This window comes from Vidua macroura, chromosome 5 (assembly GCF_024509145.1).
Source record: "Vidua macroura isolate BioBank_ID:100142 chromosome 5, ASM2450914v1, whole genome shotgun sequence".
Classification (NCBI taxonomy): Eukaryota; Metazoa; Chordata; class Aves; order Passeriformes; family Viduidae; genus Vidua; species Vidua macroura.
Window position 1 is genome coordinate 39,276,748 of NC_071575.1, and position 25,461 is coordinate 39,302,208.

Here is a 25,461-nt window from a genome sequence, read left to right on the forward strand (position 1 = left end):
ATGAAGAGTTCTGGAGACCAAAGAGATGTGTGATCACAGAAGCACAGTTCATGGCATATTTCCAAATAAAACCAGAAGAATCATCACATTAGAGCATTTAAATTATTTATGTCTTCTTCATCAAGTTGGTTTCTCTAAGAATGCATTTCATCTGTATCTCATTTAAAAAGGATAAATAACCTATAGTCACGACTGGATGGATAATGTTGCATGGGCAACATTCTCATGACTCCAACATCAACATGTAGAACTGCTGTAATCCAGACCTGGAACGGTTCACTAAACAACAACAGGCCCTGACTTTGTTCTTGGTTTTTAAACCTGATTGCAAATCCCTTTTTTATTTTTTCCTGAATTCTGTTCATCATACTAGTAAGATGGGAAATCTTAATTAATTTATCAGTTATAATTTATCTCCAGGGAACAATTTCATGCTGCGATGTTTCTTTCCAGGGAACAGTTTCACAGTTATGCCTGCTGTCAGAACTTTTCAAACTGGAGATATATCAACTAAAATGATATTGTATGTTCTTCAAAACACGTGTGTGTCGTGACAAAAAGAAGAGAAAGAGTTCTTGGAAGACAATTGCCAGATGCTGTCCAGAGAGAAGATAAAGCCATTAGCTCTGAACTAGGTGAGTCCCTGTTCTTTACCAAGCCAGTAAATACCAGGCATTGTAACAAATGCCGCATGTGTATTTGAAAGTTTGAAAGGGAGACAATGAATAATAAAATATCTTAATTAGATGGGGATAGAATTAACTTCAAAAGTCAAAACATAAGGGTTTGGGAGTTTTTGTCAAATTAAAGCACATGTCATTATATATATATATATACACACATAAAAAGATCTTCAGCATTCCAATTATATATTAAAAATGTATCTTTCATAATTTATGGAGACTGTGAGTTTTAGAAATCTGTTTCCCATTTATGTCCTTGCTGCTGCTGGAATAAACTAGAAACTTTGAGTTCCCAGGTAACAGCTAGGTAGCAATCAGCTAGTGATCAGTACAAGTAGTTCATATGAAAGAACTACTTTCTTTCAGCATTGATCAGGGTTGTCCCTGAGCTGACAGGCTGCTGTCTTCCATTAAACATAAAGAACTTTCAGGACAAGAAAATAAATTTTCTACTCCCTATTCTTGGAATAAAAGGCACAAAAGCAAAACCACATGAGAAACTACCAACAGGTATATGGAAAGCTATACCAGCCTGGAGAAATATGAGCATGTGAAAGAAAACCTCCAGAGAAAGGAATTATCTAGAATTTATACAAAGAGTCTGCCTGAGGCATTCACAGTAAAAATTTAATCACTGTTAAGTGTTCACCATTCTAGTGGAATTTTAGGGTGAAAAGTGAACAAGAAGTTCTTGGAAGCTGCTGCATATTAGGATCTTTTTAATTATTAGCTGCCAGATATTGACTTATCCAGCAGCATGATGAAGAAATCTGGAAACAAGACATATATCCTGATCTCAAAAAAAAAAAAATAGGAAAAAAAAAAAGGTAGATGAAAGAAAGAGAACCATTTACTTTTATTGGGGGCTTTTTTTTTTTTTTAATCTTTTCATTTGCTGATTTATTTTTGCATTCATGGAACCAGTAACATGGCTTCCAAAATTTTGGAAGAAAAAGAGAGCAAAAAAGTTGTTAGCAACTTTAAGGCAATTAAAATGAGGGGTTCAAAGTAATCAAATCTGAGAGCTATCACCAAAAAAAAAAAATGTTCAGGCTTCATGACAGTAGTGTTATGAAAATTTTTATATGTTTTCAATTAAATATGTGAATACATGCATAAATGAGATCTGAGAGAAGTGTGTACATCAGCTGCACAATAGCCAGTGGAAAGAAAGAGAGGCATTTCAAATGAGAACCCAAATAAGCGCTGTTGATACTGAAGTGGTTAAGAGCTGAGAGAACTGTGGGGATAGCACTATGAAAAAGAAAAGGTGAATCAGTAAATTATAGAAAGGCTTATTATGGTAAAAAGAACTTGGTGTAGCATCATGTGTTGTTTTGTAGCATTGGGGTTAGAAAAGAAAGTCATTTTGTACAGGGCAATATTTGGGATATTTTAAAATGCTTATGGGAGGAAACTGATAGAAAGGAAATACCTTATCAAAGCCAGAGGCTGTGTGTTTTAGAGGGTTTTTTTGGGTTTTGGTTGGTTGATTTGGTTCAGTTTCTTGTTTTGTTTCTCTTTTTTTCTTTTTTTTTTCCTCTCTTTTTTTTTTTTCTTTTTTTTTTTTTGTTTGGCTAAAAGAGCCTAATGGTTGTTAGAAATGTACAACAATATTAAATAAAAAGTATGTTGCCTTTAGGATCATACAACTGAGAACTGACCTGCTCACTCAGAGTGTGGTAACCCAAAATATGTACTGTTTTAACCTTGTTGTTTATCTGTCAATATAAATTAAAGCAAGAGAAAGCTTTCTGGATGGTTTTACTATCCAGATATTGCTGTCTTAAATTGCAAATCAGTGTAGAATATCTGTCAAGTCCCATACAGCTGTCAGATGATTGCTTGTATTTTAACTTAATCATATGTGGCTTTATAGGTCGTTTAGAAACAGATGGAGAATGTATGTCAATCTTTACAATGCAAAAAGTGACAAAAATGTCTATATTTGTAGTATAATCTCCATGCAGCATCATGATTACAGTTATGATAGGCATAGGAATGACCATCAAACTCCATCACGTAAAGGCAGTTGTTTGTTAACTTTAAACTAATGCCTTTAGGTACCTGCTAAACAACTGAGGTACATGCTAAAACATCCTACCTTTACTGGATTCATCAGCTAGGTAGCTTTCCAGAAATTACAGATTAGTCATATTGCAGCCATGGTGGGAATCCCTAGAATCTCTCCTACTGGTGGCTTCCCACAGCTGTGGGCATTTTCAAATGGAGCTTTTTCTTTTATTTTAATTGTAATAATGACTTTGTTAACTGTGTAAGTGGTTTTGATGATAAAAATGAAATGCTTGGCAAGATGAGTAGTTGATTTTGGTACACCTTAGCTCTGCATTACGGGCCATCCACAGGTCAGTAAACTTCATTGCAAGACAGGACCACGTAGGAAACAGCAGATAACTCCTTTGCTCAGTCCCGATCAGAGGCTTTTAGCTGAAATTATGTTTGCCATATCTTTTCTGTTCTTGTGAGAGACAAAGTCCACAGTTTGCAGATTACCAGAAGGGGAAGCTCTGGTTGCCCTTACTAATACTGTGTATGTAATGTTAGAAATACTGCTTGCTGTCAGATGGGGGATGGTGAACCAGGTGTCATGGGCTGTCCTTGCAGTGGTTTCTCTTGGAGTCACAGACTTCTCTGATCCTCCTGGCTTTTCAGAGCAGCAAATTTGTGATGCAATAGGACAGATTTTGTAGAATTTTTCCTTCAAATTAAAAAAAAAGATTCTAAGGCCAAATTCATGTGTACCAGAATGGAAAGGCAGTGATGGTGGGAAACAGTATCACAAAGCATATAGTCAGAGAAATAGAAACAAAACTGCAGTGTCCCAGACCTCAGAGCAGTCCAGATAGCATCAGTGAAAGGACAAGATCGGCTTGGAGTGATGTGCATCCCAGAAAGACAGGACAAAAGCCCTACTGTGGCTTATTTCTGTGAGCACAGAGGACTAACACAGTAACAGCTCGTACCAGAAGGGAATAGTGCTGTGTTAGTGGCTTACAGGCAATATTAAATCTATCAGAACATAGATAAATACCCCTGCACAGGGTGATTTTGAAAAGGCTGCTAGTGAAGGGTAAGAGAGCCTGTTGCATCCGTTTTCTCAGGAAATTTGTTCAAAAGGCTGTCTAGAGAGTCCTCATCATTACAAAGATGTGCAGTACCTAGGATCAGCTTGAGACAGCCCACAGGCCACCACAGATAGAGATGATTATTTTTTGATGAGGGACAGCTGTTGTGTGACTCTTCACTCAATGTGTTCATTATTCAGAATCATTTGCACCGTAGTTTGCAAGAGCCTGGTGTTCCCAAGTTATCTTCAGCAGTCTTAGCATGACATAAGAGTGGATTTAACAATCTGTTTCACAGATTTGAAGGGCCACCTTAACCTTTTGTGTCAGGACCTTATCCTGTACTACTGAGCAAATAGTCTTCTCAATTGTAACAACATTTTTGGCAATTGTAACAATATTTTAAAACTAATAAATCCTCCTGAATAATATGTTCACACATTTTAAATCCCCTGTCTGCATTTTTCTTTCTTTGCTTTACCTTACCATTTGTGGAACTACAGTAAAATCAGCAGAGCTACAGCATTTATTATTATAGAATAAAGTTCAGAGTGCTTGTAAGAAAAGACCAAATTGACTACACAGCAGTTTAGACAAAAAGCAGCATTTTCAGCACTCCATGCAGGGCTGTAGTAAACATACTCTCTTTTTCTGTGTTTGTTTGCAGGATGCAACCACAGAGTCACTATATGCTTCTTATGTATTAAAATTTAGTGTCTCATTTTCCTGAAGCATTGGGCAGATTATTTTGAAATGTTCATAAAACATGCATTTTAAGCAAACAGAGCAATTTGATCTTTGCTTAAATCTACAAAAGGTGAAACAAGGCTGCTTCCAACTCTGTTCTGTGCCCTGGAGCAACCTTACACTAGCAGGATAAGCAGTTTATTTGATGATTCAATTTAAAATCTTTTCTAAGTGTAATGAAGTGACAGTATCATTCTGTGATAGGAGAGTTTGTTATAGGAAATTTTAATGAAAGGCTCTTTTGTTCTGCCTTTACTATTTGTAAAATCTGTCAAATTACATCATGCGCAGCCTGAGTGTTTTAAATAGAGATGAATCTAAGGTTCCATTTTTTTAGTCTTTTTAAAGTAGGATTTATTGAGTTTGTCCTTCTTACAGAGAAAAGGATGAGTCAAGATAGCCAGTTCCAAGAATGCATTCAGTCTCAGGGTCTGAATTCCATGACTTACAAAAAAATTAAGTATATTTGCCTTGGGTTTTAATATTCTAATATTTTTCCTTCATTAATAATAATAATTTTTTTACTGTCCTGATAATGTACTTTCTCTACATACATCCAGCTTTTCTTTATATTCTAGTATTTAATATAAATGTTTTCTACTCCAAGTATCTCCTTCTTTTTGTAACTTATTCTTAATCTGCTTCAATTCACTTCAGGCCTTACATAAGTGTATATATGTCTCAGGAACTTGAGAGCTCTTGCTTTCATATATGGAAACTTGAATTTGACCAACTGTTTTCTTTGCAAATAAGGAGTAAGTAACAACAAGGAGCTTAGGTCATTAGTCATGAACCATGTCATTAGAGGGTGACACTTCACAGGACAGAACACCCGTTCCTTGTTTTGGATTTTTTTCATGTGGAAAATTAGATTAGAAGTCCCTTCATTAAAAGAGTATTATTGAAAACTGTCCATGCAGCTTTTCCCTGGATTTTCCTTCACACTCTACAGGAGTCACCTCCCAAAGGCTGAGGCCCTTTGCCAATCACTTTGTCAATGCCCCCTTCCTTCGAAGGTGATCCCAGCTGCTTGGTTTCCCTAGCCTCTAATTCCAGGCTCCTAGCCCTGTTCCCCAGCATCCAAGCAGTCAGGTGATCTGCTGAGCAGATCACCTGCTCACCTGGGTGATGGCTGAAATCTTTTTGCATATCCCACAGCTCTCTCTGGGATAGGGATTGAGTGGTTCCCTCTTGTTCTGGCTCTTCTTCTTGCTCTTGTGATGGTTCTGCTTTGTTGTCCTTTGCTAAACAAACTCTCTTGTGTCCATTTCTTCTGGTGAGAAGGGGTGACTGATACTGGCAGGGCTTGGTGCTCTGGGTCAGCTGCAGGGCCTGGGGCCAGGGTTGGAGCAGCTGCAGTGCCTGTCACTTTGTCACCAAATCCAGGGAGATTCTTTTCCTTTGAGGATCCTGAATAGTGTTGAACTGGGCTCAGTAGGCCAGCACCCAGCATGTTGCAGTGATTTGTGTCTCTCTGGAATTGCTGGGTTGAGGACATCCTTTTTCCAAGTATTTTCCTAGTTTTTCTGGATCCTGCACTTGTTCAGGGGGAAGTTCCAAAATGCTGGAGGTACCCACTGTCCTAGGCACTTGCCCACACTGTCCCACACCCCCGTCCACTCAGAGGTGTCCAGTCTCAGTGCAGATCTCTGGGTGGTTTTCTTAAGTAGTTACTCAACAAGACCTGGAGCACAGTCAAAGGACATAGGAATAAAACTGTGCTGGTTTGAACATCCCAAGGATATTTGAAATTTGCAAGAGCTGTAGTAACTAGCCTGGAGGAGAAAGGAGGTGTCTCCTCCATGGATTATGTCCCTTACAGTGGGAAGAGGAGAATAGGTAAAAAGGTAAGACTTGTGCATTGAGGGAACAGTTTAGTAATTGCAATGAAGTAAAAGATGATGATGATGATGATGATGATTATAATGATGGTGAAAAGGAAGATAAGAAGTGGGAGAGGAATAAATCCCAAGAAAGATAATTGATGCACAATGCAATTTCTCACCATCCACTGACCAGTGCCCAGCCAGTCCCCCAGCAGTGATCAGCCCTGCTTGTCCAAATTCCCCCCATCTTATATACTGAACAGGACATTCTGTGGTATGGAATATCCCTTTGACCAGTTCAGGTCAGCTGTCCTGGCCATGCTCCCTCTGGCTTCTTGGCACCTCCTCACTGGCAGAGCATGGATGGCTGAAAAGTCCTTGACTTAAAGTAGGCACTGCTCAGAAACAGCTAGAACATCATTGCGGAATCAACAATATTCTCATACTAAATCCAAACCACAGTACTGTACCAGCTACTACTTGGCCATGGTCTTAGCAGAATGCCAAATGATAGTAGACATATTGTCTGCAGCCCAATCAATAGATCACTGCCAAATGTATGAAAAATGCTGATTTATTACTTTTGCACACTCTTCAATTACTCTATATACATAAATGACAACATAGGACAATGCAAAAGTGAGTCCAGAGAGTCTAGAATCTTGAATGGAGCAAAATAAAAATTATTCCCAGTTCTTTAATTCTCAAAAGAGACTGGACCAAGATTTTTTTTCCATGTTAATCAGTTCTGAATAGAACATAAACAGAGAAAGGAAAAAAATCTTAAAATAAGAGTAAACTATGGCATTATATTTTAATCAGATAAAATGTTCCTATGAGACAGCAAAAGTTCATAAATCGCTATTGGCCTAGCAACTCACTAAAATTTTGTTTCAAAAGAGGATGGGAGAAAATAACGACGATCAAAATTGTGAGCCCAAATCATTAAAAGAAAACACAACAGAAATTAGAGATGCCTACGTCCATGGATCATCTCTGTTTTAATATAAAGCTATGTAATCTCTACAGAAGGCAGACATTTCCAGAACAGTAGATGCTCCAACTATGAAAGCTCCCAGGCCTATTCCATCTCCTACAAGACAATACACATCGTCTTAACTGTGGCTGAAATCAAGACAACCTTGGCATAAGTTTAAAGTTGTTGAACATATGGTTGTGTGATTTACTGGCTCGGATTCTCTATTTACAGCTGGGTAAAGGCTGGACAACACATAAAGATCTTTTTTGTAATTCTAGATCTAGACAAAAGTACCAGAATTACCAGGAGTAATTAGGACCGCACTGGCTGGAGAGGAAGAAATAAATTTTGGTCCTTTTATAAGGAATCATGTCCTAGATATAAATTTACGCAAGAGATAATATATTTTGTGTTTTCACGTGCAGTGAAAAGAAATAATTCTTTGGTTAAAGACAAAGACACAAGATGGATAAAGTGATCACACATTTTGGTTACATTTAGGCTACAAGGCCAAATTTAAAGGTCCAGTCTCAAAAATTATGAATCTAAGGGAACCAAGAAAAATTTAAAAACTGAATTTAAGTTAATATAACTTCATCATAGGATCAGGAGAAGATGCAAGTTCTGTCGACTCAGATTCTCCTTTACATTTAGTCCTGTCTTTAAAATTACAGTTAAAACACAAACGCTCTTCAGTTCACATGAGAGCTGGCTAACATTCCAGTCCTATAAAACATCTGTCTGCCACCATGAATCTAAGATCTGTTCCATGACTCTGTAAACCAGCAATCACATTAGGCTTATATTGTAATACATTTGTAATTGTGATAGTTACTTTGCAACAATGCCAAGTCCTGGAGCACAACAGATCTATGAATATTAGGACAAGGTGAAATAATTAATGTTCAAAGAAAGCAAATATGGGAAATGTAAATTTTTTAATGATCAAATATCTATATCCATGGCAATCTATGGAAATATTTGTAGTATACAAGGGAATTTGAAGTATCTGCCTGTAACAAGACAGTTTTAAATATCAAATACTTCTCTCAACAGTTCAATCATATAAAAGACAGACTCCCATGAAGTTAGGCTTGCATGGGAACAGTCATGTAAAGGAGAGGCTCAGAAAAGCTACTCTGTCTATGACAAGAGCAGATCAAGACTCCATAGATATTCATTAAAAACCCTGTAGGATGAAAAATAATTAAAATTATATTAAAAACAATCAATTATCAAAAAGGTTTTGCAATCTATGCAGTTCATGCAGTTCAGCCTTGCTATTTGTTATGGGGATTTGAATACATGCCTTGAAATGAGGATATCTTTCAAGTTATCTTAGTTTAGAGATCTCCTTACCACAGGGTCTCTGGGGAATTAATGTTTTTCTTGTGTATTTTCAGGCTTCCTGTGTGTGAGACTGCCAACAAGGATTACTAATGCAAATGAGATGAGGCTATGCTTTCTCAAAAACTTGAAATCCTCATTCCCAGTGGAGAATCTTGTATTATATTTACGCAGCCATATACTAGCAAAATAAAAATGAATATATTCAACCCCACTGAAGATTTGTTTCCTTCTGTATCTGGTGCAGGAAATTGTTCCAGCCTGGGGCTTGCTCAGATGTCAGTTCGATGCCTGATGACTCTGCTCAAGCCTGCTGTCATGTATGTTGTTTTGAAACATCCATACCAAAGATGTGCCAAGAATGCTAAAGCATCCCTTATCCTTCTCTGTGTGTGGATTTGGCAGGAAAGGTTGCTAAGGGGTTACTTTTAGGAAAGAGTTGTCATAAATAAGCATTTATTTTTTCATTATCTAGTTTAAGTACAAACATTCTAAAGCAAGAAAGCACTCAAAAATATTTGTGAATAAATAACATTGGAAGTTTAATCATATACAAATTCAGTGAACCAAGACAAAATTAAGGCTTACCTGATCTTTCTTGCTTCATATCAAACCTTGCCTACTTTTATAGTTTTCTAATAATTCTGTAAAAGATGAACTAGCGGGGAAAAAATTCTCTGCTGTCAGCAAAACAACTTTCTTTGTCTTGATTTTGGATTTTCTGATTAAGATATTTGTGACCTCAAATAAACTACCTTCTAATACTGAATATTGAAAGATCCTTGCTGTACAGGTTGTGTCTTGATAAGGGCTGCTCTTTAGCTAGCTTCCATAGCCACCATGGGAGCAGCTTTTGTTTCACTTATAAGCATTTGTGAATAAAAGTTATTATTTCCAGTGCTCTTTTATGCAGGCTGTTGTGTCTGTAAATACTGTCTGTATCAAGATAACATTAATAAGATTTCTGTCATGACAGTTGTCTTGGAAGGCTCATGTGGCTGGAGGAACTGTTTATATATTATCATCATTTTCTATACCAAGCAGGCAACGATATCAGACTAAGGGTAGCAGAGGTTTCCATATCTGTTAGAGGGTTCTCTTGCTCAAATTTCAGTTTAATTTGCATTACAAGACTGTTTGACAAGCACTAATTAATTTATAGCTAAATTCAGCATTAATATTCCCATGTCATTAGTGGGGGAGGAGAGTAATAGCACTTCATGTATCTCTAGGGAACAAGCCATTGCCAGAAGAGAGGCAGAGCACAACAGTCTCTCTCTTATGAGTTCAGCTTATTCTTCCAAAGAGACCCTCTTTTGGCCTGTGGCATCCCATATGTACCTCCCCTTAGCCAGCAGTTCACTGTCCAGGAGCCATCTGGCTCTTCTGCTCCCACAGCAAAGGCCAGTGCCTGTATGGATTGGGCAGCTGAGCCAGGTGAAAACAGGGATTCTTTCGATGGTGTATGTGTGTGTTTGGGTTAGCTTCCAGATGCACCAGTTCCCCAATCCTACTGACCACAGAGCTGCTCGAGTGCTCACACTGTCAAAAGGGCGTCAGCAGGGTGGCCTCTGTCAGAGACAGCTCAGTTTTAGGTTACTTTAAGCAGGTTACAAAACCATACCCATATCTTCAGAGAAATGGAGCCTACATAGAGCCATATCGCTTAATAAATAACAGTCTAACCAGTGCACAGCCACTACAGATTAACCCAAGAAGTCTTGACATCTGCTTTCACTGCAATCAAACAAGTGACATCTTTGTTTATTGCACCACTAAACATTAATTTTTAAACTGCCAATCAGCAAATCGATAGCTATTGTATATCTGGAAAGCTCCCTTTTCATTTCTTTCCCAAAAGAAAAAGGTTAGTGCAAAACATCTGTACAAAACATATGTACTTTTGTGCATAACATATGTACTTTTCACTGATGGGAGATTTCAGTGTACACTGTTCAGTCGGTTATCTGTGTAGAGGCCCATTATGCATAAATCAGTGCAGAGAAATAAAGGATTGGTTTATTACACAATGAAATTTTCTAAAAAGTATCCTAATTTCCTGTTCAAGAAATGGCACCATTGTTTTCTTGAAACAGATATGCTAAATGGCCTGGAGGAATTTTGTTTTTAGGAGACAGATTTGCCATCATTATGAGTAAGAGTGTTGCATTGTTCATGACAATGGCAATTAAAACATATTTTGATTTGAAGGTAATTAGCAAAAATGGCAAAACACTATTTCAAAGCTCGACAAATTTCCCAAAGAGCTAAAGCTGAAATGAGTCCAATTCTTGGGATAATTTTCAGATTGCTCAAAAGTATTGCTTAATATCAACAAGAAATCAGCTATAAAGAATCTCTGTAAATTCCATAGTATTAACTGCAATACATTTCATATACAAATTAGTAGACCTGACAAGATGCTATGTCATCATCTTAAATCCGTCAAATTTTGTTACCCTGAGGTCAGATTAGCAAGATGTCAGTGAGCAGAAAGAATACTCTCAATCCTTTTCCATATGAATTCACCTGCCAAATCTTCTCAATTACTTTTTCTCAACCACAGTATGTATAATGCTTCCACCTTCCAGGCCACTCTCACCTCCATGGACATTCCTCACCTTCCTTCTTTTTCTTTACTTCCCTGAGATGCATCTGTGCCTCAACCTTTCTGTCTTTCCCTATTCTTAGTATCATGCTATTGCCTACCGAGGGACACGTAATGCCCTCGGTACAAAATTAATTTTGCCCAAGGTGCAAAATTAGGTTTTGCCATTCCAAGGATAATTTATTTTCAAATTACATCTAATTCTGTGTGGACTGTTGAAAGGGCAAGTATAAGCCAATTTAAGAGGAGGGAGATGGGAGATAAAGCTGAAAAATGCTACAATTGTATTACAATACCCAAAACACAACACTCAAGACCTTTGTCATGATTGAGATCATGTTTCCATTTTTCAACCCCGTGTGGAGCAGAACAGACCTGTTCTACCATAGCACACGACAAAATGTTGTCATACAGTAGCTGAAAATCTCTGCTGTATGCAGATCGTGCTGTTGGCAAGATGGGATGTGTGAGAGGACTGTCAGGCAGCTGGTTGTGGTTCCAGATTCTCCAGCTGAATCAGTGCTTGTCTGGACAGCCCTAAACAGTACCAGCTGCTAATAGTTCCCCTTGGGATCATTTTCCAATTGAAGATTACAAGACACAGCAGGGCATCCCTTTCTTCTCCAAGGATAATTAGTATGCTGGGATGGAGGGGGAGGAGATTTATGAACCAAATATGCTGAGAACTGTCAGCACGGTAGAGACAACTAATCAGTTGGTGAATGTTTGAAAGATTTCTGATACTTTAGTGCTCTTTCTTACAGGGAATCTATCTTTTGTCATACTAATATCAGCCAGTGCAGATATTATACACCAGAATTGCTTCATTGATGTTTATTCAGGTAATTTGTATCTGAAGTTATACTAATCCAGTACTATGCTGTCCAAGTTCATGTGTCTGTGTCATCACTTGTATCGAACTCACTTGTCTGGTCCATCTCACTTGAGAAAGCCTTTATCTCGCGATTTTCCCGCAGAGAAATCTGATTGTCAGGTCCTTAATGTTACATCAATGTAAAGAACATGTAGCTGTAGTCTGTATTCCTAGGACATGATTTCAGATGAGAGTTTCAATAGCTGTGGTGGTTCTTAATCTTTGTTAGTGACCTCTTTTTTAATTTCTAGTCAAAAATATTTTGACACTTCAGTTATAATGTAATGCACCTCTTTTTTCTTTGGAAAGTGCAGGAATCCTGCATGAAAGATAACAAAACTGATTAAGATTTCAAATTCCAAGGCCTCCTCTGTGAATGGCTCTCCAAAGCCGCAAAATTTTCCAGAAGATCCTTTTGCTGCCGTTACCTATCTCAACTGCGCCTGTGAAGCGCCAGTCTTGGCGTGATGCCTGACTCTTTGCGAGAGGAGCTGCTCGTACCTGTTGCTTGTGGCAGGAATTTCTGTGCCTGTCACTAGAGGGCAACGCAGCGGCTCTCAGCGCCGCGCCGGTGAGCCCCAGCCCGCTCCCTGCTGACACCGCGGATGCGAAGCTCACATTAACGACTTGCGGGCTTTTCTCCATAAATCCCATGCTCAAGTGCTAACCTAAATAATTACCAGTTGGATACTTCTGAATGGACGATCCGGAATGACGCTGAGAGGAGAATAATGCTTCTTAAAGCACGAGGAGTTGGCTTCTCTGTGTGTGTCATTTCCTCACCACGAGGGTCACTGCCCACTGCTGAGAACAACTGCCATCATTTTCGGATACGTGGTCCCCGATTTTGAGCTACTGATGCTAACGGGGGATTTACTGCTGGTTTAGTTCCATGCAGGATTTGATCTTTGGTACTGACTTCTACCCACAACTGTGTTTACCAGAATATTACTAGCCCAGGCTGGCTTAAACTGACCTTGTGAAAAGCGATTCAAGTTTATCTTTGAATTTTGTGCAGGCTGGGGGGGAAAAAAAGGTTTTTGGTTCTGTCACATGTAACTCAAATATTGCCAAACATGCTGGCTTGTCTTAACTTGCAAGCACCTGGCAAAGAAACAATCTATCATTTTGAACACTCCTATATGCAGTAATACTCTCATTTAACCATGACTGTGCTGGCTACATTAGAGGGTGGTGTCATTTCCAAATGAGATAACGCTGCGTGATTATCCAGCATCAAAGGTGACTTTGGTTATTTCACTGAGGTTAAGTTTTTACACACCTTGTGATTTTTACTGTGTTGCCAACACCCTACTCTGTCTTGAAGTCAGAGTTCTCTGATTTCATGCGATTATCTTGGGAAGGTTTCCAAGTATATTTATGTGGGATTACCACCTGAGTGTATTTCTTCCCTGCTTACTCAAGTAGTGTGTCCAGATCATCATTCAAGGAGCCTATAAATATGTATATGGCAGCCAAATAAATTCAAATATGAAGTTCACATACTTGACTTCTTCCTCCTGCTTCTCTGGAGACACTTTGCAGTGTAAACCCACAGTTTATCTCCCATTTCACATAGGAGGTAACTATAACCGAAATCAACTATCAACTTTTAAATTTTTTTTTACAGAATGTAAAAGACATCCATATCTAAGTCTCATAAGAATTTTGTTTTGTGAATAAGAGAGGATCTTGTCAAGTTGTAAGAGTTAAAATAGGAGGAGTCAGTGTATGGGAGAAAGGCTCTGGGTCTGTCCCCTCCCTCAGAATACCATACTGGAAGGAACCCAGTTCACAGAAATATAATATTACACATCTCTTTTAATCAAGTAGCCTCATAATTTGCATACATCCCTTGTTGTATGTCATATATGATTCAGAAGTCCCTCCCATGAACTAAGAGGAATCTGGATGTAGACATCTTGCATTTTTATATACATATGCCTCTGGTACATTGGGATCCTACAGATAGTTGCATTAAAATATAGTTTCAAACTATTTTTCTTAAAACTTCATGGGAAAAAAAAAAAAAGGTACTTTTAAATTCAACAGTAACTTTTTGTTTAACAAGAACTTTTATTAAATATAGTGTCTTTTATTTGGCATACAGGACTTGTTATTTGAGATTGGCTCATAGGTTCATTTCCTTTAACATCCTTTTCTGACATTAACCAGCATAGTAAATTTCAGAAGAAAGCAGACAAAATCCCAGTGGTGGTTATAACTTTTTTCTTAGTAAAATTATGCAGAATTTAAAAGTAGCTGTTTTCTAATACTCAGCTATATCCACATTCATATTTTAAAATAAATGCAGACACTATCCTAATTTTTGTTGCTGGAAGCCAGCTTAACTTTCTCTTAGTTCTTTTCAATCATCAAGACAACAAAAGGTGATGAAAAAGCCTTTGTGGTGAATCCCAAGACCAAGACATCCCCAAGGCAATGTGGTTAGCGCGGAACCAAGAAAAGCACTTAATTCTGTAGACAGAATCCAGTCCTTTTAGTAAGCCAACACAAGCCTATTAAAAACTCATCTTCAAACAAAAAAGACTAAGCAAAAATAGCGCTAGGTAGAGATTTTGTTGGATTTGCAGATAAATTCTCTCACGGTTCATGCAACAGGCTTTGTCTCTGGGCCCCCCAGGTGCTGCCGTCCTAATCACACGCCACGACCACACAGGTGCTGAGGAGGAGCTTGGTTTTTATTCAACAACCTCTCTTGTGAATCAAAACAACACCAGAAGTCAAAATGTGAACGTTCGCACCCCTCCCCGGTTCGTTGTTTGGGGTTTTTTAATCCCTACAGACACCGCTTACTCCCTCCAGTAAGAAAAACGAGGAAAAACCAGCAGGCACTGATGAAAAGAGGGCAGCGCCGAGGGCTGCGCCGCATGGCAGCCGTGCCCCGCGCAGGTGGGAACCTCCGCCGAGGCGGGAAGGAGGGAGGGGACAGGCGACAAGGGGAGGGATGTCTGTCCATGTCTGTCCCGGGGCCCCGACCCCTGGGCGGGCCGGGGGAGCTGAGTGGATGGAGCCCGCGTCAGTCAGGGGCAGGGCGAGGCCGGCGGGGGATGGCGGTCCCCGCCCGGCGCGGGGCGGCAGTGGCGGAGCGGCGGCGGCAGCATGCGGGCGGCGGCCGCGGTAGGGCAGGGGCAGGGGCAGGGGCAGCGGCAGCGGCAGGGGGGGCAGCACCTGCTCCGGCAGGGCAGGGCAGGGCAGGGCAGGGCAGGGCGGGGGCGACAAGGAGAGAGGGAAGGAGGGTGGGCTCTCCGCGGGCTGGCCGCTGCCCCGGCGCTGCTGCCGCCGCCGCACGGCGACCAGCCCGCGGAGGGAGCTTTATCTGTTTCTTCCTAGGACGTGGTGGGCATCCTCATCCTCTGCCTGGCTTCTGCGGCGGCCGCGCTGGAGTTTAAATACCACCACACCGAGGAGCTGGAGGAGTACCTGAGGGGGGTGCATGCCGCCTACCCCTCCCTCACCCACTTGCACAGCATCGGGCGCTCGGTGGAAGGTAAGGGCTGTGGGACGAGGGGAGAGAAGGCTTTTTGTTCTAATTAAATCGGGGCAGCTGTGGGTGAAAGTGGCGTTTCGTGGGCGCTTGCTGGCGGCGGGGCTGCTCTAACAAACCTCTGTGAAGTTTCGTCTTCCTCTTGCTTAAGCGTGAATAACATACTCTGGCTGAAGCATCAAACGTGTCATCAGGGTAAAAGTTCTCCCAGCGCTTATGTTTCTGAGAATTGGAAACGTCCTGAGTGGCAATTTCAGAAAGAGGGCTGTCTTTATGAAGTGTAGAATTTACGGTACCCCTTTGCCAAGTGCCCATTCTGGGTGGGACTATAGTAAAAGCCCTGTGTTTTCTAACTTGTGGTTGTGTTAAAAATACCTTCTGATACAAGGTCCTGTGCTGTAGAGGAAGACTAGGATTTCAGTCTCAAATGTTACAGGAAAATGTACTGAAATCAGTAATCGCCTTTCTGACCTTATATTGATATTTTAATCTATCTCCCCATGATTGGTACTTTCTTACCGTAAATTTGGGGAGAAGTGGCTAATTTTTCAAAAGGGATTTGAAAGATTAGTGTTTATTTGCATATGAACTTTGATGTACATCTGTTTAATTCTAAGAAAACAAACAAACAAAAAATATCCAAACTGCTTTATTAGATTTCAGTTCAAGAAACGAAATCACTCTGAGAAGAGCTATAGAACTAGATAGAAAATCCATTCTTTAGAAACATCATCTGTTCCTCTAATCCCATTTCGTACCACTGGAAGGAGACATTTGTAGCATCTATTATCAAATCCATGCTCTTGATTAAAAAAAGAAAAATCTCTATTCTTCTTGATAGATGATCATGAAGACATTTTCATGCCTTCTCACTTGCTTTACCATGTATCTCAAAGCAGACAAGGAATCTTCAAGTTATTTAAATTGCGTTGGCTTTGGTTTCATCAAAGGCAGAATTAGATTGGATTATGTTATTCATCCATGCAAGAGGTTAGTTCCTGTAAGTACAGTTCCCTCCAGTGCAAACTAGCAATTATCCACATCCTCATTTTCATACCTTTAGAGAACTTGGCTAACATTCTGATGATAGGACTAGATTATGACTTTTCTGCCAGAAACTCAGCTGGCTTATCTTTGTGTGGGTAGGCAAAAACCTTTCATCCAACCTGAGAGATTGGAACTTTGGCTTTTACGTATCTAGATACCTGAAAGCTGATGAGGTGTTCAACTTGTCTGAGTTACACCAGAGTGAAAACTGGAAAATCATCATCTCTTGGTTGTGATTGAGCAATGCACTGAAACATCATTCAGATTTTGATATATTGCCTTCTTCTTTGCCAGACTCTGAGAAGAGAATTGTGTGGGCTCTCCTCATTATTATTTTCAGTGCCACGTAAAGCAGAATGGCAGTGAAAAATGTTTAGTGCTCCTCTATTCTTTCAGTTTTTTCTAAATGTTAAAAGATTTCTACCTTTGTTGAGAAATGAGCCTTCAGAGTCACCTGGAATATGGCAGGGGACAATACTGAATTAGGGTCCAATTTGTTTGTTTTTTTTTTGCTCACACTAAAATTAAGTTTTATGACAACAGTGGTTATAGAATTTTGGTGAAAATTAAGTTTCAATTTTGGTCCATGGGTTGAAATTCTGTTCCTCTATTCTCAGTTAAGCTGACGCAAGCAAGACTGTGCGTGCACATGCTTGTATGAGTTTACTAGTGTTGTCCTCCTGCCAGTTAGCTAAACCATGATAGCAAAATGTACTTCCTGATTATGAGAAACAGAAATTAACTTAAGTACTATAAAACTGAGATCAATGTGATGTAGTAAGTTGATAGTCCTGATATGAAAATTCTTGACAATGAGTACAATATCCCATGGATCAAAGTAACACCTATAAAGTCAACAAACATTATTTTACTATTATCATGAATGGTTATTGTTCCTGTGTTATTTGTTAATCTATGTTTTACTCCAATTTTATCTAATAATCTAGTATTTTATACTGCCATCTAAACTTGGATTATGAAGAATGTGAAGTAGAGGCTTGACTTTTGGTCGGTGTGTGCAGATTCAGAGCTCTGTAAGGATATGAAAATCCAGCTCTTAGGAGTTGTGGAGGGTGATAGGGGACCTGTGTATTACCACTTCAGAAAGTGATCCTATATAGTTCTTTAAGAGAAGTATCTAAACACTCTTCATGTCAGAAGCCTCACCTGCTTCAGGCAGATCATAAAGTAATTTAGGTCTGGAGGCTATCTAGTCTGAGCTCCTGTTCAAAGCCAGGATCACCTGAAAGTTAATTATGATGCTCAGGGCCCTCTCCACTCTACTTCTGAGTATCTGCAAGTGTGGAGGTTCTACAGAGTCTCTAAGTACCTGAGCCACTTTGCAGCTCTTAGGCTGCACAGCTGCAACCCAGCCAGTCTGCATCTGTACCTGCATGGGGTTATTTTCTTGAGCTGATAATCAAAACGTGGGGTTCTTTTGTTCCAGGTGTAGGATTTTGCATTTATCTTGGTCAAACTCCATGAATTTGCTGTCAGGAAATTCATTCAGCTTACCAGGGCCCTCTGAAGGGCAGCCCTGGCCCTGATGAAGATATTAAACAGCATCAGCCCCATTATTGACCCTTGAGGAATAACCCTTGACGCTGCTGATAATTTGCTGTCTCTTGAACCACCAGTTGTTCAGTCCAGTCAGCTTCTGACCTTACTGTAGTCTATTCCTCTAATCCATATGTTCCCAGCTTGTTTACAAAGCCACCATGAGGGTGACAAGAACTTGGGCTGTTCAGGGTGCATCCTTAGAGATATTCAAAAGCTGTCTGAACACAGTCCTGGGCAGCTGGCTGTAGGTGGCCCTGCTTAAGGAGAGGAGTTGGACCAGGTGACCTCCAGAAGTCCCATGCAATTCCTAAATCTGTGATTCTGTTGAAAGCCTTGCTAAGGTCAAGACTAAAGAAATATGATGCTTTGCTCCCTTTCACTAAGTCAGTCATTTCTGCATAAAACCCAAACAGTCAAGTGTGATTTGTTATGGATAAATTTGAGGTGAGATTTACATAGTATATTTATTTGATGCATGTAGGCTATAATAGCAGTGTGCACAGCAGAATCTGTACCAAGATCCTCAATGGAAAACAAATGGAAAGACGCCCAATTTGTTTTGTGGTGGTTTACATCACCATATAGAAATTCCCCCCTGCCAGATTACTCGGAGTGCTTCTGCCAAATTACTGAAAACAATGCGTTCTAGACTGGCAAAGGCCTGTTAAGTCTCCAGATCTGATTTGGAAGCTAGGATATTTAATTATGTATCTCATCTGCTAAGCTATTATCCTTAAATGAAGGGAGAAAGGAGCTTAAAAGATGTAGCTTATCAGCTGACAAAACCGAGTGTTACCTTTTGGTCTAATTTAGTAGGTATCCTCACAGCCCTCAAGATTTGTAGGTAATTTGGTCTGTGAGAAACTGATATGGTCTTAGCAGCAGGTAGGCAGATATGTATGATGGCCCAGAAAATACCTTAATTCTTTTGTATTGTTTCAGGTTATAAAAGCTTTTTGTCAGGAGTTTGGTATTCTGATATGTCCAATATCCAACCTCAGAACAGGGTGTGCACTCTATAATAATAGAGGAATCTGCAGAGCTGCATCAGTCTGGGATGGGAGAATGGGACCTGGTATGATCATATTAACCCATCCTGCCTAATGCCACCCCAGTGGAAAACAGCCTGACTCTTCAGCAAGCAAATCTTAGAGTGCATTACCAAAAGGAAAAGAGTCGATGTATGTGTATGATCTGTGGCTTTTCATTGTTCAAGATACAGTGCTGTTGTTATTCTTTGAAAAGAAAATGAGGGTCGTGGGAAGCCGATTTAAGGATTCTAACAGAATTGATTGACCTCCTTTAGGAGGACAAAAACAGCCAGGTATTGGAAGAGTAGAGTAACTTTTGTAGTAGATCCACACTCTAAAAAGCCTTTTCAGATGCACTCTGGATTGAGATAAAGTGATAGTATGCTAATTACAGCTTGGTTTAGATCTAGATTTTCTGGAGGCCAGACTACATTTTAGAATTCCAGTCAACTTGGGACAGTTGTAAACATCCTCAGACTAGATTCTGCTCACTGAGGGAAAGGTTGTGTATGGTTAAAGTACCCCTGTCTTTACCTAGTGAAGTTTCAAAGTTGACTTTATATATTAATATCCCTTTGGCAGATTTTGTTACTGGAGAGAAAAAAACTAAAATTGACCACATTTTGTTCTGGTTCCACAAGAAATTCTCAGAAATACCTTGCAAAAGAGCTGTCCTGAAAGCTTCTTTGGTTGAGAACTATGTGGCTTAGTCATCCAATTCTGATGCTTAGTGAATACCAATATTCAGTTGCTCTCTATGTTGCCCTTGATTGGATGCATCCATTAATCTTAAACACTTTGCTAACTTTGGGGGAAATTTTTTGGTTTGTTTTTAAGTAGTGAGTCTTGCTTATTAGCATTTTGCTATCCTTGCTCTGTAAACAGGAGAGGCTGAAATGTGCAGGGGGTGTGTGAATGGTTGCTGTGGGTTTTATAGTTTGTGCAGGACTTGCCTGTGGCTGCGTGAATGGATTGTGCTATGGACTACAGGGAAGGTGTGCTCAGCAGGGCTCCCAGCAGGCCAGGTTTCTCAGTGACAAGGTGCCTGTTGGATAACTTTGTCTCCTTCCTGCCTGCATTCATGTGTTTTTCTCCTTGGAAAACAGGAGGAATGAGCATGCCAGGTTTCCATCTGATAAGCAGCTGTGACTTCAGCAAAAGGGCATGCTAGGGATTAGGGCTCAGGTAGTGCTGTGTGCAACATGTGCCTGGTAATACAGTCAATAGAAAACCTAGGCAATTAACCTGTCCTTCATTCCTCACCAGCATCAGTGGAATGTGTGCCCAAGGTGTGCCAGAGGTCAAGTTAGACCTCCTGACTCATCTGATTCAGTGTGATTGATACCTATAGGCATTTACACGTGGCTGATACCTTTAGGTATTTATGGGTGGCTGTTGAACAAGAGAGTACCAATTTAAGGTTCACTGCTCCTCAGTGAAAATATTTTATAATAAAATGCTAGCTATTGTACTTGTCTCATCTACGCATAAGTAGTCTGTGTATGTAGCTGGGAACTCAAGTTATTTATTGTGACACAGTATGGAAGAAGCCTGAGTTACTACCATCAATAGTAAAGTGCATTGTAAATTTTAATGAATTTACATTACAGACTTTTATGTTCTGGATGTTTTTACTTTGTTTAAAGTATTAGAAAACAAGTTTTACTGCTGGAGAAAACAAAGTTGAAATACGTTAGCCATAAAATGTTTGTATTCCACTGTAATTATTATTGGGTTGGCTCAGGGGTTCTGGCAGCGCACAAAAATAGAATGAGAAGGTTTTATACAACCCACTGTACTTCACGTTAAGTTTCTTGGTGTTACCTGTTATTAAATGCTAGTACCAGTGTTTTTAAAAGTAGGAAGAAAAATGAAAGGTGACAGAGAGAATTCTTGTTGTCTTAAAAATAAGCAAATTACCTTGATAAAAATCCATAGCAAATGTGTTGCCTTTAAAGACTATATTGCAGTTATTTTTTCTGTGGTTACATTATGTGAGGTATATTTGTGTAGAAGATCGTTACCTTAGGTTTGTTCCATTTGACTGCTGCAGAGAACTTTCCTCCTGTCTCCAATCCTTGATAGTGTTTCTTCTTCACTTCCCTCCTCCTTATCCCCACCCCACAAATTTCCTTACAGGCTTGTCATGCAAGTATGGTGTGTATAGATGATATTAGCCTTGAGGTTTCTCAAAGTTCGTTTTTAGAAACAAGAATGAATGAGACATTTTCCACTCTGAGGGCCCCATGATGCAAATCATACTAAAGTTGCTTGGCTCCAGTCCAGAGTTCCATGCAAAAATGGGCATTCTAAAAATTATTGTGGTAGTTAAGTTCTTATCCATGCTTGCTCACTTCTAAATTTTTTTCCCTGTAATGCATCACTTGCTCTTTTTCCTTTCTTTCCTCATAATCATCTTTGTTCTTGTCTGACACTATGTGTGGCATATAAATTTATGTTAACAAGATTCTAAGTAGATTTACATGTTCATTTTATTATTGAAAAAGTGTTTGGGTTTACAGATGGGCTTGATATTAATAGCCTTGTAAACTCTATTTGCAGCACATTATGTCAGTCACTGTGATGGGAAGGGGAAATAAAACAGAGAAGGAGTACTGGCTCCTTCATGGCTTATCTAGTGAAAGCTAAATCATGACATTAAAAACAAGAAGTATTAACTTATATTCTTAAGTGTTCAGCTCCCAACTGAGCTTTGCTCTAAATCATGTGTTTAAATAGAAGTCACCATTATTAGATTAGCTTTAAATTCTATTTGTCCTAACTGAAGCTAAGAATTCTTTAAATGCTGAAATACAGATTCAGATATTATCTGACTGCCTCCTCTCACAGTTTGACTCCTGTGATGTGACACAAGTAGTTTGTATGCAATCAATCCTCTAATAGCCAAGTACTAAGACTTTATCTGATGATAACAAGACTTAACTTTTCTTCCCTGTCAGTATAACTATGCTTTTTACATGAATCATTTATAAAAAGCATGTCATTTGGTTAGCGTCAGATGCTTAAAACATTGATAAGCTTAGACATTACTCTTGGAGATGCAGTCACTGACTCTGAGCACGTTCCTATTCTCTTGCAGTAAAAGTAAAATTGTTTGCTTAAGTCTTCTCTTCTTTACACTTGCTGTGACTTGGTCAGTCATTTTTGTCCTACCTTCTATGATCTCTCCTACTTAAATATACTTCTTTCAGAAAATTTTGGAGGAAAGTTAGTTCATTTGTTTTTTTCCTGTGGAACATGCTGTATCAGAGATTTCTGTCCCAGTTTAAATAAATAAATAAAGTGTGAGTGGAACCTATCCTCGCAAAATAGATCAAACATTTCTTGTATATAAACTGTTATCTAGTACTGAAGTTTTAATGTTGTAACTTCAAAATGGAAAGAGCTGATCTGTTTAGAAATAGTACGCTGTTCACGTGAGTAGCATTTATTTAGAATCAGCCTTGTGGGAAATAAAATCTCTGTTCTCCTGCTTCCTCTCTACCTTTTGCTTTGTAGTTGTGTGGTTGCAGCATATATTTGTCAACCTTTTTTTCAGAGCAATAAAGGTCTTAAGGCTGCAGCTATCCTGTTTCCCATCAGTGAGACTTCGCAGCTTTCTGTTTTTGTTTAGAAATAGGCAGGATTGACTCTTGGATATTGTAATTCACACCAGTGAAGTTAGCAATGCTCTGCAGATCATGTAACATAGAATCAGCAATTACAGCTGGTGGATGCAGTATCCATATCCCTTCCTGGTGTTGAGGAAGTAAATGTGTAAGAGATTTTATGTTTGGGGTTTTGTTTATTTTAAAACTAACTAAAATACAGAGCTCAGGGTAATAACAATGGTGCATGATAGACATAAATGGATATTTTTCCCCCTCACTTCTTGTAGGATTCTGCATTCTGGAGCATTGTGCATATATTTTTAGCCCTGTAAATGAAATGTGATCACAACATACTTAAAGAATTACAAACTTAAAGAATATGATCACAAACTTACTTAAAGAATATGATCACAAACTTACTTAAAGAAATAAAACTCTTATCTTGTGCCTCAGTTTTACTCAGATGGCCAATTTGTCTGTGTTCTCCTTTTAGCTTGAGGAGAACTTAGTAACACATACCTCCTACCCCACTTCAGACGATGAGACTTTTTAGTAGAAAAGTGTTTCTAGTAGTTTTCCATTCACTCCCCAAAAAAGAAGAGCAGTGTGCCCCACATCCCTTCTGCCCAGCTTTTCTGCCTAGGACCTCTGGCTGTAGACCCTTGAAGGAACCAGACTTGCTTATTTTCAGGGCTACCTAATTAAAGGTTTGCTGTGTGTAGCTATGGCATATTGTGTTCACATAAGTACATGGAGACCTACTTATAATACATTAATTAATTGTTTGCAAGACTTCTTACAGTGAAGCATTTGTTTGTTAGACAGTTGTTCTGCATGTGTTTTTGTGTAGAAGAGAGATCTAGATTGTTTTTAGGGCTGGGATTTTTTTTAAATGAAATCTGAATGTGCATGTGATTTCTAAACTTTCTGAAAGTTCTGCTTTTGGAACCTTTTATTAATTAGAAGATTAATTTTAAGAAGTGGACATAGAAAAAGATAATGCATAGGACTGGCTGTAGATCCCTTTCCCTCACAGCTTAGAGAATACCCTCTTTGTAAAACTGTTCACTCTCATAAGCTGTGCAGTGGCTCAAATGTGAGAAAGAGGGTAGAGGATGTTTCTAAGCAGATGATTTTGCAGTTTGATATCTAGGACTTACTTGTTGTTATGGGAAAGGTCAGACCACAGCAGTCAGAGTCAATTAAATTACTGTAGCTGCTACGTAACATGCTGAGCTCACAGTGGATTTAGGACAGTTGAGTTACATTTCCTGTTTGTCCCTAGCCAGTGTGTTCTACCTCCATGGTCTTGCAGTTACCTGGGGCATTTAAACAGAGCTTGAGCACATCTGAAAAAGTAGATTTATCCTAAATCTAAAATAAAAGCAAATTCTGTTCTCAATAAGAAATGTAGTCCTACTGTGTCCATTATTGTGTTTTCCAAAGAGCAGCTAGAGAAAATTACAGGAACAGGGTAGACACAAATGCCTTCCCTGCTATGCACTTCAAGCAATGTCCAACGAGGATGATTCTGATGAAGCACATTTCCTGATCGTGGTGTGCCTAGACTACAAAACTTGCTTTGATACACAATTGCATTAGGCTGATCTCAAAATCCCAAGAATAAACAGAGGCCATCAGAGCATGTTTGTTCAAGAGACTAAGGACCAAATTATTCTACTTGTAGGTAGTAACACAGCCTGATTCTCAGTTGTTGCCTTGTGCCTTTGTTACCTTTCCAGAAAGCCAGTTGCTAGTGTTTCTAGAGACATTTTGTTACCAGTTTTAGGAGAGAATCTGGAAACACTGGTCAGACTAATGTAGCCTGTTAACTAAACCAGAAACAGATGATCATGGCAGAGACTGGATTATTTTTTAAAAATTAATCTAGTGTCCATTTTTCCCCCTTTATTGAGTTAAAGAAAAGGTGGGGGGAGGAGCTACTCAGTATCTGGATTTGTAGGAGTCTGCTTGTCAGTGTTGAGATGTGCATGGTTTTGAGCTTCCTATTCTTAAGGCAAACATAATTTCTGAGATCTGACAAGGATGTTTATGGGATAGGTGTAACAAGTCTCTTGGTGAGATACTTCAGTGAACTCAAATCCTCAAAGTGCACCAGTAACTTCTCAGCCACATATGAACCACAACCTGTAGTGGTTGTACGGGTTTTCTGTAACTTCAAGTGGTAGAAACAGTTCTACATCCTCTGCCTCTGGTGGTAAAAGTGTAGGCTAAAAAAACTATTGAATCTGGATAAATTGCACTTTAAAACAAACGACCCCTGTCCCTTGTGGTCGGCTTGTGTTAGAAGCAATCTAACTTTATTCATGGTGATCCAATGGTATTGCTGTGAATGGGTAATATTTATTACTTTCATGTATACAATAGCTTTTCTGAAAATTACTAGATGCATACACATTTCACAGCTTTCTCAGAAAATAAAGTACACCTTTTTAGAACTAGGTTTAAAAACCCTGTGGTGATAGAAACAAGAGTTGGTGAAAAGAGAAAAAGAATCTATTTGGTTTCTGGGTGCAAATATGAAACCAGTCAG

At 39.2% G+C, this 25,461-nt stretch overlaps 1 protein-coding gene across 2 annotated transcripts in view; it reads left to right on the top strand.

Annotated features, from left to right (window-relative positions):
• The first annotated feature begins 15,230 nt into the window (after positions 1 to 15,230).
• Positions 15,231 to 25,461, top strand: part of CPM (carboxypeptidase M) — a 28,379-nt gene continuing 18,148 nt past the window's right edge. The window contains exons 1-2 of one of the 2 annotated variants that reach the window (XM_053979016.1): positions 15,231 to 15,291; positions 15,505 to 15,661. In XM_053979016.1, the coding sequence (XP_053834991.1) occupies positions 15,274 to 15,291; positions 15,505 to 15,661 (175 nt within the window). In that variant the 5' untranslated portion in view covers positions 15,231 to 15,273. Of the gene's footprint in view, positions 15,292 to 15,504; positions 15,662 to 25,461 lie in introns of those variants that run through there. The other variant, XM_053979017.1, reaches the window with a different exon arrangement.